Raw genomic sequence first — 13867 nt, 5'->3', positions numbered from 1 at the left:
CAGTGGTCTCTTAATTTTGAATATGACCGTCAACTCATTCGAATGTCACTCAGCAACCGTAGGATGACATCAGAAACATTTGCAGTGGTCTCTTAATTTTTTTCCAGAGCTGCAAATTATAACTAAAAGTCTGTGAAAGAAAAAATGTTGACCTGTCTGAAAGCATCGTAGTCAGGACTGATGAAGTCAATGATGCCATCATGATGCTAGATTACAACAGGTATGGATCATATTCCAGCAGGATATTTGAAGCTTGACAGTCATAACAAATCTGTCCTCTGATGGCCTTGTGCTTGACTGGTTTCCTTGCTCATGGTGTCCTACCAGCACCCATCATCTCTATATTTCTAGTACCTCATAAATGACAAAGCTGGCAAAATTAACAGCATGGATCATGATAGAGCCATTACCCTCTCTAGTATTGTCTCTAAAGTACGGGAAAGAATCATGTTACCACGGTTAGAAACATCTTTTTTTTTTTTTTACCTCAGATAATCCATTTTGTAAAAGAAACTAAAGTAAAACATGGTACTGATATGTACATTTATGCCTTAAAGGAAATGGTTTTGAATAATACGAGTCACAATTCCGCTGTATTTCCCATGCAAAGCATTTGATAGAATTAATCATGAAAATGTATTTTTTAAACTGCTTGGTAGAGGGGTAACAAAGAATATAAGTTTTTAGTGCCCAACAGACAGTGCAGGATGATATGAGCGATGACAGATATGTATCCTTATTTATATGCTCAGACTAATATGCTGCTTCACAAGTTTAGCGTGTGGTCAGTCAGTGTAAAATGTACATTATATTGACCCTTCTGTCCACCCATGTATACAGTGGTGTAGTTGCAGGACATGCCTGCGGAGGCTGATTCTGACGTGCTGAGGTTGCTGCTATCGGTTCCTAGCGGTTTGTATTCTCGGGTGCCTACATGTGAGCCATTTCTCACAAATCTGATGCAGAACTCAGATTCAGTAGAACTGAGAACAGTATCATAGAGGCTTAGAAAAAACTGGCGAGAGAACCTATAGCCTACTCTTGACAAATTGATTGATTGACAGATTGATTGATTTGATTGTTTGATTTTGATGAACTATCACACCTTCACAATGTTTAATTAATTTGTTATTATTATCACAAGAGGATTTTATCTATTTTATTTTTTTATGCTATGGACCTTTTTATGAGTCTGAAACAGAGATTGAATTTATTCAAATCAAAACATAAAAGTTTCACAAAACTTCAATAAATGAGACATAGCAAACTAAACCAAGCTGCATATTTCACATAATCTTTTTAAAAACTGGTCATAACATTTGTATCACTGATATAATGTTAATAAGTTTATTTTCTTCAAAAGAGATTTCAAATGGTTCTCTCTCTCTCTCCATCTCTCTTTCTCTCTCTCTCTCACACACACACGCACACACACACAAATAGCCTTGTGGAGGATAGCTCTTAAACAGATGAAATGTGGATGCTATATTCTATTGAGTGCAGTAGTCATTTTATCTGTGGTGTGTGGTTTACGTGGCTCCTTCCAAGCCTTCCCTTTACGGTCAAATTGTGCACATCAACTGCCACACACACTCCACAGCATAGAGTCCACCAGCCAATCAGAAACACTGTGCGGTCTGAGGGGTTTGATTCTGAGTGCTTATCGTCATGGATATAAATAATGGACTTTGTGACATTACAGTGGAAAGATATACCTCATTGGCGTGACCAAGAGCCATAGAAAATGTGCTATATAGCTTTGGTTTGTTTTTAAATCTATACCACCACTTTACCACCACCTGTGTGGTATTACCTACAGTACCTGTTAATTAGCACACTACTGTATTATTGGTCATGTGTCCTTGACCAATCAGATTTTTGGACAACAATTAAATGGAGATGGGTCCATATTTACAGACTTTGCAGTATTAATGCATACAATTGATACTGTATGCTATAGATATAGACTTATTTCAATGATACGTTCTTATGATTACTCTTACAGAATAAATGAACAAACTTCTCTTTGAAGATTTCGCTATGAACCCGAGGGAACAATGCAGCTACACAATTTGCGTGTGTGTGTACATGTATACGTGTGTGTGTGTGTGTGTGTGTGTGTGTTAAGGTGTTGCAGTCTCTGATCAAAAGGAATGAAAGAAAAATATCAGGTCAGGTCAGCCAAGGTTCTCTCTCTCTCTCTCTTTCTCTCTGTCAGCGCCTCTTTGTCTCGTTCCAGCCACTGAGCAGTGGTATATTGTCTTCTTGTCACTTCTGAAATGAACTGGAATTAGGATCAATTACATGAGCCCACAGACACAAGCACACATACAGTATTCTCCCTTTCTCTCCCCCATCTCCTCTCTCTCTCTCAAACACAAGCACTATGACACTCATCCACTCGGACTACACAGCATATTGAGCATATTTACTCTCCAAGACCGCCATCTAGTGTTTACTGTGGGAAGGGCATCATTTCTGAACAAGACTTTGACACAAGTTGGCCCAACACAAGTAAACATAACAAGATTGCACACTTTTCCAATTCTGTCCAAACCTCTGCACACAAACAAGTGTTCTCTCACACACACATATACTGCCTCATATATGCACTCGTGTAACCACATGCATGGGAACTCTCTCTCTCTCTCTCTCTCTCTCTCTCACACACACACACACACAGACACACACACACATACACACACCACACAGGATGCATGCCTCTTTGGGCTCTCTACCGGTGCAGTGACTCCCATCATAGGGGGCAATGGAATGCTGATGCCTCTCCCAGTGTTCCCTTGACAACCATCACCACGGTGACCCACGGAACAATAAGGGTCAGCATCATCCGAGCGGCGGCCGGGAGAGAACAGGAAGTGCCTGTATGCGTTCGGCTGCTGATTTCCTGTGAATTCACACACACACACTGACATACGCATCCAACCTTGTTCAAGTGTTCAAGTGAGTTTCATCCCCTCATAAACAAACACAGACACAAAATCACACACACACACACACGCACACACAGACACACCTCATTTATGGGCCACAGATTCATCCACTCACAATCATATACAGTACTGTACATACAGTAAACACACACACACACACAGAGACATGTATAGACACACACACACACACACATCTGAGCAATTCCGATTAATTTTCAGACAATTACAGGAACCTGCTCGCACACTCCCTCTCTCATACTCTCTCTCTCTTTCTCACACACACACTCACACAGAGTATAGACACAAAGGGGATTCCCTTTCTCTTTTGTTTCAACTTCAAATAGTGCTGAAATGTCTTCACTGACCCTTTCTCTGTGAAAGCATCTGAAATGCTTATATAGAGGTCGGACAGAAGTAAATAGGCTTCCATCTCACTTTTGAGAGAAACAAATAGGTACTCTTACTAAGTAGGACTACAGCTGTTCCATTATTTAATGGTGAAATGTGGAGTTATTTTAGTCAAAAATCACCTAGAAATAGCAAAAGAACTGCTTTGACGTAAGCCGTTTTGATGGAAAATATGCTTCTCCATGTAGAATCTGGAGAACATAGCATAGCCAGAATGATTTTCAACACACTGAAATAGGACACTCAAGTCACATCATTTCATTATACTCAGTGGCATTACTCCCTGTTCTATATCCCAAGACACATATGTCTGGGGCCTGTTTTAGTACAGGGGTCAATCCAGAGTTTGGCATCACCTAGGGAGACCAACCATTAGTTAGAATATGAATAGGGTCAATATGAAGTCACAAATCCATGATAACCTTTTCAGCTTTTCATAGTCCAGAGGCCAAACTAATCTTTAGGTGGTGAACTTGAATTACTACATACTGCATATCAATGTAAATATACAGGTCACACAAGCACAAGTTTAAACTTCATGTAACTGTTAAGACTATAGAAATATACAACACAACTACCTCTATTTTTTTTTATATATATATATATGTCCTATATTTCTATTTTGATACATACATGTTCTATATTTCAGTCTTGCACTTTAATTTAATGTTTATTGTCTATGGCTATGTCCATAGTATGTCTATGTCTGTATTTAAAGCATGTCTATGTCTATGCATGGGAAAGTAAGAAACGAAATTTCAATTCTTTGTATGACCAGTGCATGTAAAGAAATTGACAATAAAAGCCGACTTGACTTGAACATTAAAAATAAAAGAAAACAAAACAAATAGATATCTACATGAAACTTCCCCAGGTGAGTTTGGGTTCATGTTGCTATAATACGTGTTTATTGTAGTACAATTAAATTAGTTGTCTAGTTTCTAATTAAAATATTTGTCTATTGTCTAATTACAATTTTAAATGGTCTATTGTGTATTGTAACAAACATTCCGGTTTTAAAATAAGGAAATTCCTTGTGAGATTGGTTGGATACAACCTATCCTAACCAAAATAATTTATCCAGTTTTATGGTTATGGTATTTAGCAGACCCTTTTGTCCAAAGCAAAATACAATTAACAACAATATAATAGTTACATTTAACAGTAAACAATTAAAAAAGTTGGTAAGACTAGGAGAACAGCAATAATACAATGTCAATTCAATCAGTTGCCTAATGAAAATAAATAAATACTATAATATACAAACCATAATGCATAAGAAATGCTTAATAACTAAGTGCATGTTGAACAGATATGCCTTTAGACCCCTCTTGAAAGACCCAAAACTATCACAGGAACGGAGAGCACTGGGCATATCATTCGACCAACAAGGAGCAACTGAGGAAATCTATTTATAGCTTAGGAGGCTTTGGTTTGGGTCCTCAGATTGCCCTCCTCCCTCACTGCAGTGTATACCAACATCATTTTTACGTCAGTCTGTATAACTTGCACAAAATATAATACATATAATGGCCTAGCAGGTTAATAAAGATGTCATACAGTTAAATAATAACTTCCAGAAACTCTAGAAAATTAAAGGAACATGTAAGTTTTACTGAATATGACTTTATTCGAGCAATCACCATCACGCCATCTTTTAAAATATATGTTGATGTTGAACACTAGAGGGCATACTGAAGGCATTAAGGACACCATGCAAAGCAGCTGTGAACACAACAGTGGCAAAAGCCAAAGTGTTGAGGTGGCCTGTGAGTCCAATCTGCTTCAGAATTGTAAGGGTTTGTCTTTGGCCCAGGCTACGACTTCCCACCAAATTTCATGGAAATCAGGATGGACACTGATGGATGGACAGACAGACAAACAGCACTGAAAACATAACATCCTAGATAGATGTAATGATTAGAGACAGCATTAACAACCTGAAAAGAGTGGGATTTCAGATAAAGACTATGATAGTGGGCAAGTTACTTTTTTCTCTACTTGCCAAAACGAAAAAATAAACTCCACATGTCTCTTTACATTTATGGGTTACCATTTCATCGTGGCTTTTGCTGAGAAACAAATAGTTCGCAACATAGGCCTACACTGAACTTGAATCAAACATTCTTTCTAAAACTGATAGTTCCGATCCTTGATTGTGATTAGCTGAATCCAGAGCCTGGCTGAATCATGTTCGATGCTGTTGTAAAATCCAGCACAAACATACACCTTGACCGCATTCCGTTCTATATTACTGCGCTAACATAACTTGATACAAAAGTTAAATTAGCCGCGTCTTGACGTTGCTTGGCAACCATTCAGATAGAGGAAATATATTTCTTGGCGGAAGAATGATTATCTATGAATAAATCACTACATTTCTCGTTGCTTTGCCTTTACTTTATGAAACATTGCCAGGCATTTATAGCAATTTCCGGAGGAACTGCGAAAGTGTGCTTGCTCTGGTATTTGCACCATCACTCTCATAGAGCACCTTACCATGCATAAAGAACTACAGGCTCAGTCCCTGCCCTATCACTGCAAGCGCCTCATTTTTTTATCTTCTACTGTCTATTGTGCAGTGGAGTTTTTTTATATTTATATACTTATGTTACTTTTTCTGCTGTAAGTGCATGTTTTGTGTGATGTCTGTATGCTACTGAGACCTCTCTCTCTCTATGTGACAGTAAGCACAAATGAAAGTAGACATAGAACCACAGCCTTCCTATTTGTGTGGAAATAGGTCATTGAAATGTTTCCACACTGTTCAAAAATCAGTATAATCTTCACCACTTTTACATGTATTCATTTAGCAGACACTTTAATCCAAAGCGACTTACAAGGGCCATTCTCATCAGAGCAACTCAGGTGGCCGACAGGAGCAAACAACCTGCAATTTATAGACAAAACATGCAAATCAACAAAACTCAAGCAACTTAAGAAAGCGTCTTCATCAATTTGACAACAACAAAAAGTGAATGACCTACCAATCGTCCTGCAGGCGGTACCAGGGGTGTAAATAGACACTGAATTATTCTGATTTTTTTTTCCTGAAATCAAGAGTGCCAAATTAAAGATTAAAAATTAGAAGTGCGAAAAGGCTGCACAGTTATTTTTGTTTTTCCTTTGCTGTACAGCACACTAGTGACTTCCTCTTTAGATATTTGACATTCACTGCAGCACAGCTGAACACTCACTCTTCACTGGTCCAGACCAGCAGGTTCACACTCCACACTGACCAGATAGCAGAGAGAAGCAAACATGTCTGTCGGCATTTATGAAGATCCAGATTCTTCCAATATTAATATAAGACCTAACAACAACACAGAAAATATATATATGAATGCAGTTCCGAAAAGGTCTGGGCAAAGAATGAAGCACAGCGAGATCCAGGATCATTCTGGGGGTCGTAATCATGGTAATTATACATTACATTATTCTGCAAGTCCCTTTATATTCTATTGTTCTACGCAAAGTATTCTCATATGTGATGTTCTCCTCAGGTCCCTACAAGCTGGTGTTTCTTGGACTGCTGTGTGTTCTCCTTTTGGCTGCCATCATCATAGGGCTGTGCATCAAAACTGAGGAGGCAGGACAGGTACAGCTTAGGTACAACAACCTGACTGAAGAGATGGACCAGTTAGAGATGGTTAATAACAACTTGAATAGAGAGAATAAACAGTTACAGTCAAGAAACAATGTGCTGAAATGTCTGCTGGAAACCAACATCAGTGCCATGGTTGGTGAGCGAGATGAACTACAGTTCATTTTGCAAGTGCAATCTGGTAAGTGCAATCTTCATGCAATTTTGGACAGAAACTATAAACTTAAAGCCAGGCAAGGGGCCGTCATCTGACCCCAAGCCACACACTGCATGTATGAAAACATAAACACTGACATGGGGCTTGGACATCACAATAAGTGAAGGTACCCATAAATAAATCTGCTATGTGTTGCCAAAGCTAGTTTTACAAATAACACAGAACAAGAACAAGGAAAAGAAGACAGAGATACAGCATACAATGTATAAACATGTGATCACAAAATAAACAGTAGTAGAAATAATACTAGAATGATAGGTAGGGGTGAGTGTGTGTGTGTGTGCGTGAGAGAGAGAGTGTGCCTCTGTGTGTGTGTGTGTGTCACTCTCAAGTCCTGTCTCATCTGCTGATACAGCAACAGGAGATGCTGTAGATTCCTTTAAATTTAGCTTAGCCTCTGGTCGAAACATGTTTCTCAAGCCTGCCTGTAAAAGTTTGCAAGATAAAACTATACCAGGCACTGACAAACATTAATGAGATATTGCTCGCTCTATGCTCCTGTAGTCACTTTAAATGTTGCACGCATGTGCTTACTGTACTACACTCTAAACTTCATTTAGTGTCTCTATCCATATCAAAAGTTTTAGACAGAAGTAAATTTAATATTTATGGCTTGTTGAAGTGTTGAGTATAACCCTAAGGCAGTGTTTCCCAAACATTTTTTCTGGGGACCCACTTTTTAAAAATGACAGACCATCGCGACCCATTTCACTTCAAATCTACCCTGTAACCCTGCAACCACCAATATTGTTTTAGGCCACAGATTCTCCAACGTTTCTATGCCTTCCCCGACCATACATTGCTATAGCCTAGGATCTAGATAGATAGATCCTGCTTTGAACACGGTTGTGTTGCATTTTGAGCACCATCAGCGTGAAAAGTTGGAAATGACTACTGAAAAGATTGGGGAAATTCTCGCATGTTGCGCAGTCGTCATTCGTCAGCATAGTAAGCTGTTCCTGTATTTCTAAAAAAAAACATTGTAGGCTACGTTGCGTTGCAGACAAATGGGTCCATAACACTGTGGACGTCAATTCCGATGTAAACAGCAAATAACTCAAGTCGTTATATTGTATTGTTGTATTATATTATATTGTATAGTCGTTATATCAGAACAAGAGGCTTTTGCGTAATAGCCGGAAGAATGCGCCTTACTTTGGAGTTAGCGAGGTTGAAAACGAGAGGAATAGTGTTTAAAATGTCCATTTAAATTGTAGCGAATTTTAAATTGTTGTGAATTTTAAATCAGAAATAAGAATGTGAGGAGGTTGCTAAAAGATTGCATCTACAATCGAAACTATACATGCAAATTGAATGTCCTTATGTCCGGTCTATGGATGTCTGCTTTAGTTGACAGCATGGTCACTAGATTTTAATTGGTAAAGTTGAGGAGCTGGTATCTGTTAATGTTCGTGCAAATAGGCGGATTCATGTCGTTTGCAACTGCGAGGTACATGGCAGGCGCCCCACAGAACGGTTTCATTTTGAGAGGTATCCATGCTCTGGCACCCCCTCTGCGATGCGTTCGTCCTCCAGTTTCATGCGCCAGTTTCATGAGCTTTTATGACAAAACCGTGACTGTAGTAGTTAACAAACTACATCCTAATAGAAAAATGTTAGCTTTTCTGGTATCAAATGACAAATGGTATCAGTTAGGCCTATAACACAACATAAATTGTGCTGGCGACCCAAATAAAATCTCCTGCGACCCACCCGTGGGTCGCGACCCAGACTTTGGGAAACACTGCCCTGTACAGGGTAGCTCGAGGGTTAACTTAACATGACAGGGCAATGAGCTTGCAGTTGCAGAACTCGGGGTCAGTCAGTGCAGGCAGGGGAGTACAGCTTGCAGTAGCTGAGCTCGGGGTCAGTGCAGCGGGAATAGAGGACTGATACAGTTGCAGATGCTCATGGCACGTGATTCAAAGATTTATGAGTGGAGTAACGCTGATGCTGCAACCTCGGCAGGTAGACTGCGAATAATTAATCTGACTGATTGAAGGAGGCGTGGCAAATTCCGTCACGCTCCCCCCGAACTTCCATTGTATTTTAAAATAATGTCTTTGTTTAAAGAAGAGGAATGAATGCCCATAAGAGGAATTTCTATGAGGATTTTAAATAATACCCTCTTGTTAAAAGAAGGAGAGTGCCCATAAAAGGGATTTCTATCTGTCTCAAAGCGAGCAAAAACTAAAGCCTGTGCTAAAGTCTAACGTCTAAGTCTCTCTACAGTGGTGCACAGCTGAACAAGGGGTGTTTTACTATAGGTAATTTTTCATTTGCACAATGCTGTAAAAGCCTTTGTTTTCTTTATACAGTCACAATGTCTTGTCAACAGAAAAAAACTTTGAAACATATCCACTATCTTGCAATCAACCCCATCCACTCACAATAATGTTTTAACTTGTAGTTTTGACATAGAAAATAGTGCTGCCTTGCACATTGTTCATTAGAAAATACTTACAGAGTAGGCTAATAGTCGGCGGGGGTGCAGCTACCCCTTTTTTGAGGCAATTATGCAATTTGTTGTATGCAAAAACACAAACAACTAAAGTAAAACAAAAGGCCAATAATTTACACTATTAGCTGCCAATTTAAAGGGGTACTTGGCAACTATTTCAACATAATAAACCCGTTTAGAAATCATTTGGATGGTTAAATTACCTGTTCCGGTGAAAATGGTGACTTTCCCCGCTGCGCCTAGCGTCCTCAGGCGGAAAACCAACCTTGCAACATTGAGACTACCTTCCCGGAAAGAGAAGTGAGAAACAAGAAACTAGTTTTAAATCGTGTTTCTTACCTTGTAACATCCACATAGCTCTGCCAAACTTATGCTAACCGTTCGCTAGCTTACCTTTTCCCATAGTTTGAAATAGCATAATGCACAATTTCTCCAGCAGAGGGGGAAATCCTGCCAAGTTTCCCTTTAACTTGAAGTATCGTTAAATGGTGCATTGTCACTTTAAGACTTTAAGAGAGTCTAACGGTTCTCATTATGTCCATTTGCCAGGCCAGCTATTGCTCACAAAGGATAAGGCTGATCCAACTCTAGCCTTTGTTTGCCACATTATCAGCACAATATTAAGCTATTAATATTAGGATTGTTAGGAAATGGAAACATGTAATGAGTTGTTGCTAGCGTGACATTTCTGTTTGCAGTTTGCCATTAAAAGTTCAGTATGAGCATGGTAGCCACCTAGCTATCTTAATGGAATAGGACAGGTTATGTTTCAATCGGCATATGCTTAGCAAACGCTAGTCTGACATGAATATTTGCAAGCCTCCAAGCACAGACGTCACATTTTAAATCCTACCTGTTGCTTTTCACCATCCACTTATTTAGTTACTGTCGCATCCCTTGACCTGCCATCTCATTTTCCCTCTTTATTTTTCTATGTTTAGCCCCTGGCAGCTTTTTTTGCTGTATCCATCTTTTTCCATAGATGACAACTCACTACTCGTACCTACTCACTCAGCGCTCACGGCGCCCCCACTCCCTTTTCTATGTCAAAATTCTACGATGGAATCTTATGAGATAGGGCGCCTACTATGGCGCCTACCTTTCTTTTACTGTCTATGGCGCCTACTCTAGCCTGTTAGTCCTCTAAAATGTTGTTTAACATTGAGGAAATGCAGAAATTATTTAGAAACGTACAACAGTAGCTACATATAGAATATACCAAATTTATTATTATTTTTTTTACCATCGCTTTGGCGCCCCCACGGTGCTGCGCCCCTATGCGCCGCATATAACGCATACCCACTTTTTGCACCACTGATAGTCGGGAGCAATCTCCGTGTTAAAACAGTTAACGGCCCATGACGTTTGCTTAACGGTGTTGCGGCTCTTTTCGATACAGTTCAGTTCGTCTGCGCTGCACTGACGCACCTGGATGAAGATGCACTCTCCTCTCTTGACTGTTCCTCATTGTCATCCGACATTTCATATATTAACTTAAAAGTTATTTTAGGGAAATCGATCTCCATTTTTTCTCCAATTGCCAAGGCTACTCGCTTTTTTAAATTATGAGAACTTTAATTTAATTTTAATTTAACGGTTATTGCTACATTGTGTCAAAGCATTATAGAATCTTTGCATTGCATCACGAAGTGATTTATTATTAGCTGTGCAGTCTGACTTGAAATGTCCACATTTAAATACATTCTTCCCTTTTATGGTCATCACTCAGTTGTATTTTGAAATGCGATCTTGACAGAAATGGCTGTAATGTTGTCGTAGTGCATTTAGAGTAATTTAGAAATGTGTGCATCTCCTCTGATTTATCTACACATTAGTTAACATTAATGAAAAAATGTGTTAACCTGACATATATGCTCTTTAATTGATTACCATGTTGGGAGTCACTTAGTTTAAAAGGCGTCAGCCAAATGTAATGTTATGTAATGCAATTTGTTCATCCAGAGGCAAGATCATGCTTAACTTTTTCTGTCTGTTTCAACTGTTTCAACAGGTAAGGAGAGACTACAGTATGCAGGTATGATATTTGATTATGCAATGTCAGCTGGTGCTTTTATGACTGTGCAAACTGGTCATTTGATGACTAGTGCTTTGATTCAACCATCACTGCATGTGCATTTAATCCTATTTAATTCTAGGATTAGGACACTCCTGCAGTGTTTTGATTATACAGTTGGGGTCTTGATTACTGTTGCCTTTGGTACAAATTAAATCTGGTGATTTACCAACTAGATTTTTTTTATAAGATCTTAATATAAGATTAATAACACTTGGTTAGATTTTATGTTTGCAGTGTAGTGTCTTGAATATTGTTACCTTGGGTATAAATGAAATCTGCTACAGATACTCAGCCCTCACTGCATGTGCTTTTAATCTTCTGCAGTGGATGTGACTCTGGATCCTGAGACAGCATACTATGGACTCGTTCTGTCTGCTGATGGGAAACAAGTGAGAAGAGGATCATCTTTCCGCTCCAGGAGCTCAAAGCAGTTTAAGTACTTTGGTGTCCAGGGGAAAGAAGGGTTCTCCTCTGGTAGATTTTACTATGAAGTACAGGTCAACAGGAGCGCCGATTGGTGGAAACTGGGAGTAGTTAGAGAGTCCGGTAACAGAACGACCCTTGATAGTACACCTGAGAATGGATATTGGATACTACAGAACATTAATAACACATACTATGCATATCCCAATTCCATTTTGGAATGGTTCTACCCGAAAGAGAAGCCAGAGATTGTGGGGGCGTTTGTGGATTATGAGGGGGGGTTGGTCTCCTTTTATGATGCAGAAAGATGGAGTCTAATGTACTCATACAGAGGTGTCTCATTTAAGGAGAAAGTCTATCCCTACTTCTTTAGTGGTTTAGAATATTATTCACTGATCATCACCACCCCTGTCTGCATCACCCCTTAGTTAAATAATACCATAGTGAAGAATCTCCCGTTCACTATATATTTCCCGTGACACTAAAACATACAAGACAGACAACACAGCAAATTGAAAATAAATAAATAAAATAATAATAATCATGTTAAAATTAGTCCAATTTCCATTTGTTTGTGTTTGTCTCTAAAAGTATAATGGAAATGATCAACATCATCAACACTGTGTCTCATATGGCGTAGGCTACTTCAGCACTTACAATAGGACACAGGACGACCATGTCAGTGTCGAATAGAGGACTTCAATAAAATTACATTTAAATGTTGCGATCATCATTTCTGTTTAGTGCACGGAGTTGGTGTTTGATATAAATTTACTAAAATGTATTCAAATGTACACACTGCACAAGAAAGTACACAGTGCACTGCATTTAAGTGTAGTCTGCATTTAAGTGAAATCTGGGAATACAGGAGGCGGATGGTCATGCTTCATGGGTTGAGTTCCCAAAAAGTAACTATCCATATTGATCTCAGCAATTGAGTCCGCTGGCAACTTGCTGCTTCGATCCCGGGGGCTCCAAACCATAGACAGTAAAAGAAATGGACAAATAGATCCCATAGACTTCGACGGAGACCAATTAGAACCAAGTATTTTCTGGTGATGGCTGAGTGTACTGCGCAGCCTCAAACTGAGCTTGACAATGTAGATGTGACGTGGGCAACCTGTCTCTACCTATCTCATCTATCTCTACTGTGCGACAGAAAATCACGTGGTCATGACATCATCATTAGCCTATTTTTTACAAAAAACAGCTGCTACGGGGCCATAACGTGAGGTACAAGGTAATGGAGCCTTTCATACATTGTTGTGTTTCTTTAGAAATAAACAATGGACAAATAGAGTCTTTAAATGCATCAGACGTAAAGTTATTCGTTGACAAAGTGTCAAAATGAATGGGGTTCAATGGAATGCTAGCAGTAGGTGATGGCTTGTTAGCCTATGGAATCTCCCATAGGGGGTACGCTTTCCAGATGTTTGCTTACCCCCTTGCTCCTGTAGCGTGACTTTACAATGTGAAGATGTGATAATAATTAATAATCAAACCCATGATTTACTATTAAATGATTTTTAGTCATATAACTGCTTAAATCCAGCTTGCTCTAAAACAAATAAAAATGTGCAAATGCTGCAAGATAATGATAGACAACCAGTGTGAAACAAGTTAGACTTATAATGTTTAAAACCTTAGAAGCTTAGAATTGAAGTGTGTTTTCTTAAATAAAAAGCATAAATTGTTTTTTCCTAGAATAACCTGTTATGATTTTGCT

At 39.0% G+C, this 13867-nt stretch overlaps 2 protein-coding genes across 2 annotated transcripts in view; one reads left to right on the top strand and one right to left on the bottom strand.

Moving 5' to 3' along the window:
- The window catches only part of camta2 (calmodulin binding transcription activator 2), a 63170-nt gene that overhangs the window by 6889 nt on the left and 42414 nt on the right, over window positions 1-13867 (bottom strand). The window lies entirely within an intron of this gene.
- Window positions 6491-13809, top strand: LOC121689972 (E3 ubiquitin-protein ligase TRIM38-like). The gene is made up of 4 exons (XM_042070231.1): window positions 6491-6777; window positions 6863-7144; window positions 11653-11676; window positions 12043-13809. Exons 1-4 carry the CDS (start codon window positions 6621-6623, stop codon window positions 12567-12569), a joined length of 990 nt encoding a protein of 329 aa, XP_041926165.1. The 5' UTR covers window positions 6491-6620; the 3' UTR covers window positions 12570-13809.

This window comes from Alosa sapidissima, chromosome 18 (genome assembly GCF_018492685.1).
Source record: "Alosa sapidissima isolate fAloSap1 chromosome 18, fAloSap1.pri, whole genome shotgun sequence".
NCBI classification, from domain to species: domain Eukaryota; kingdom Metazoa; phylum Chordata; class Actinopteri; order Clupeiformes; family Clupeidae; genus Alosa; species Alosa sapidissima.
Note: the sequence above shows the minus strand (reverse complement) of the source record. Positions and strands in the feature narration are given on the sequence as shown.

Excerpts from the sequence above, each read along its gene's own strand:
- LOC121689972 (XM_042070231.1), top strand. The coding sequence starts at position 6,621 with ATGTCTGTCGGCATTTATGAAGATCCAGATTCTTCCAATATTAATATA. Across the intron at positions 7,145-11,652 it reads CATTTTGCAAGTGCAATCTG|GTAAGGAGAGACTACAGTAT; the intron begins GTAAGTGCAATC and ends CTGTTTCAACAG. Across the intron at positions 11,677-12,042 it reads GGAGAGACTACAGTATGCAG|TGGATGTGACTCTGGATCCT; the intron begins GTATGATATTTG and ends AATCTTCTGCAG.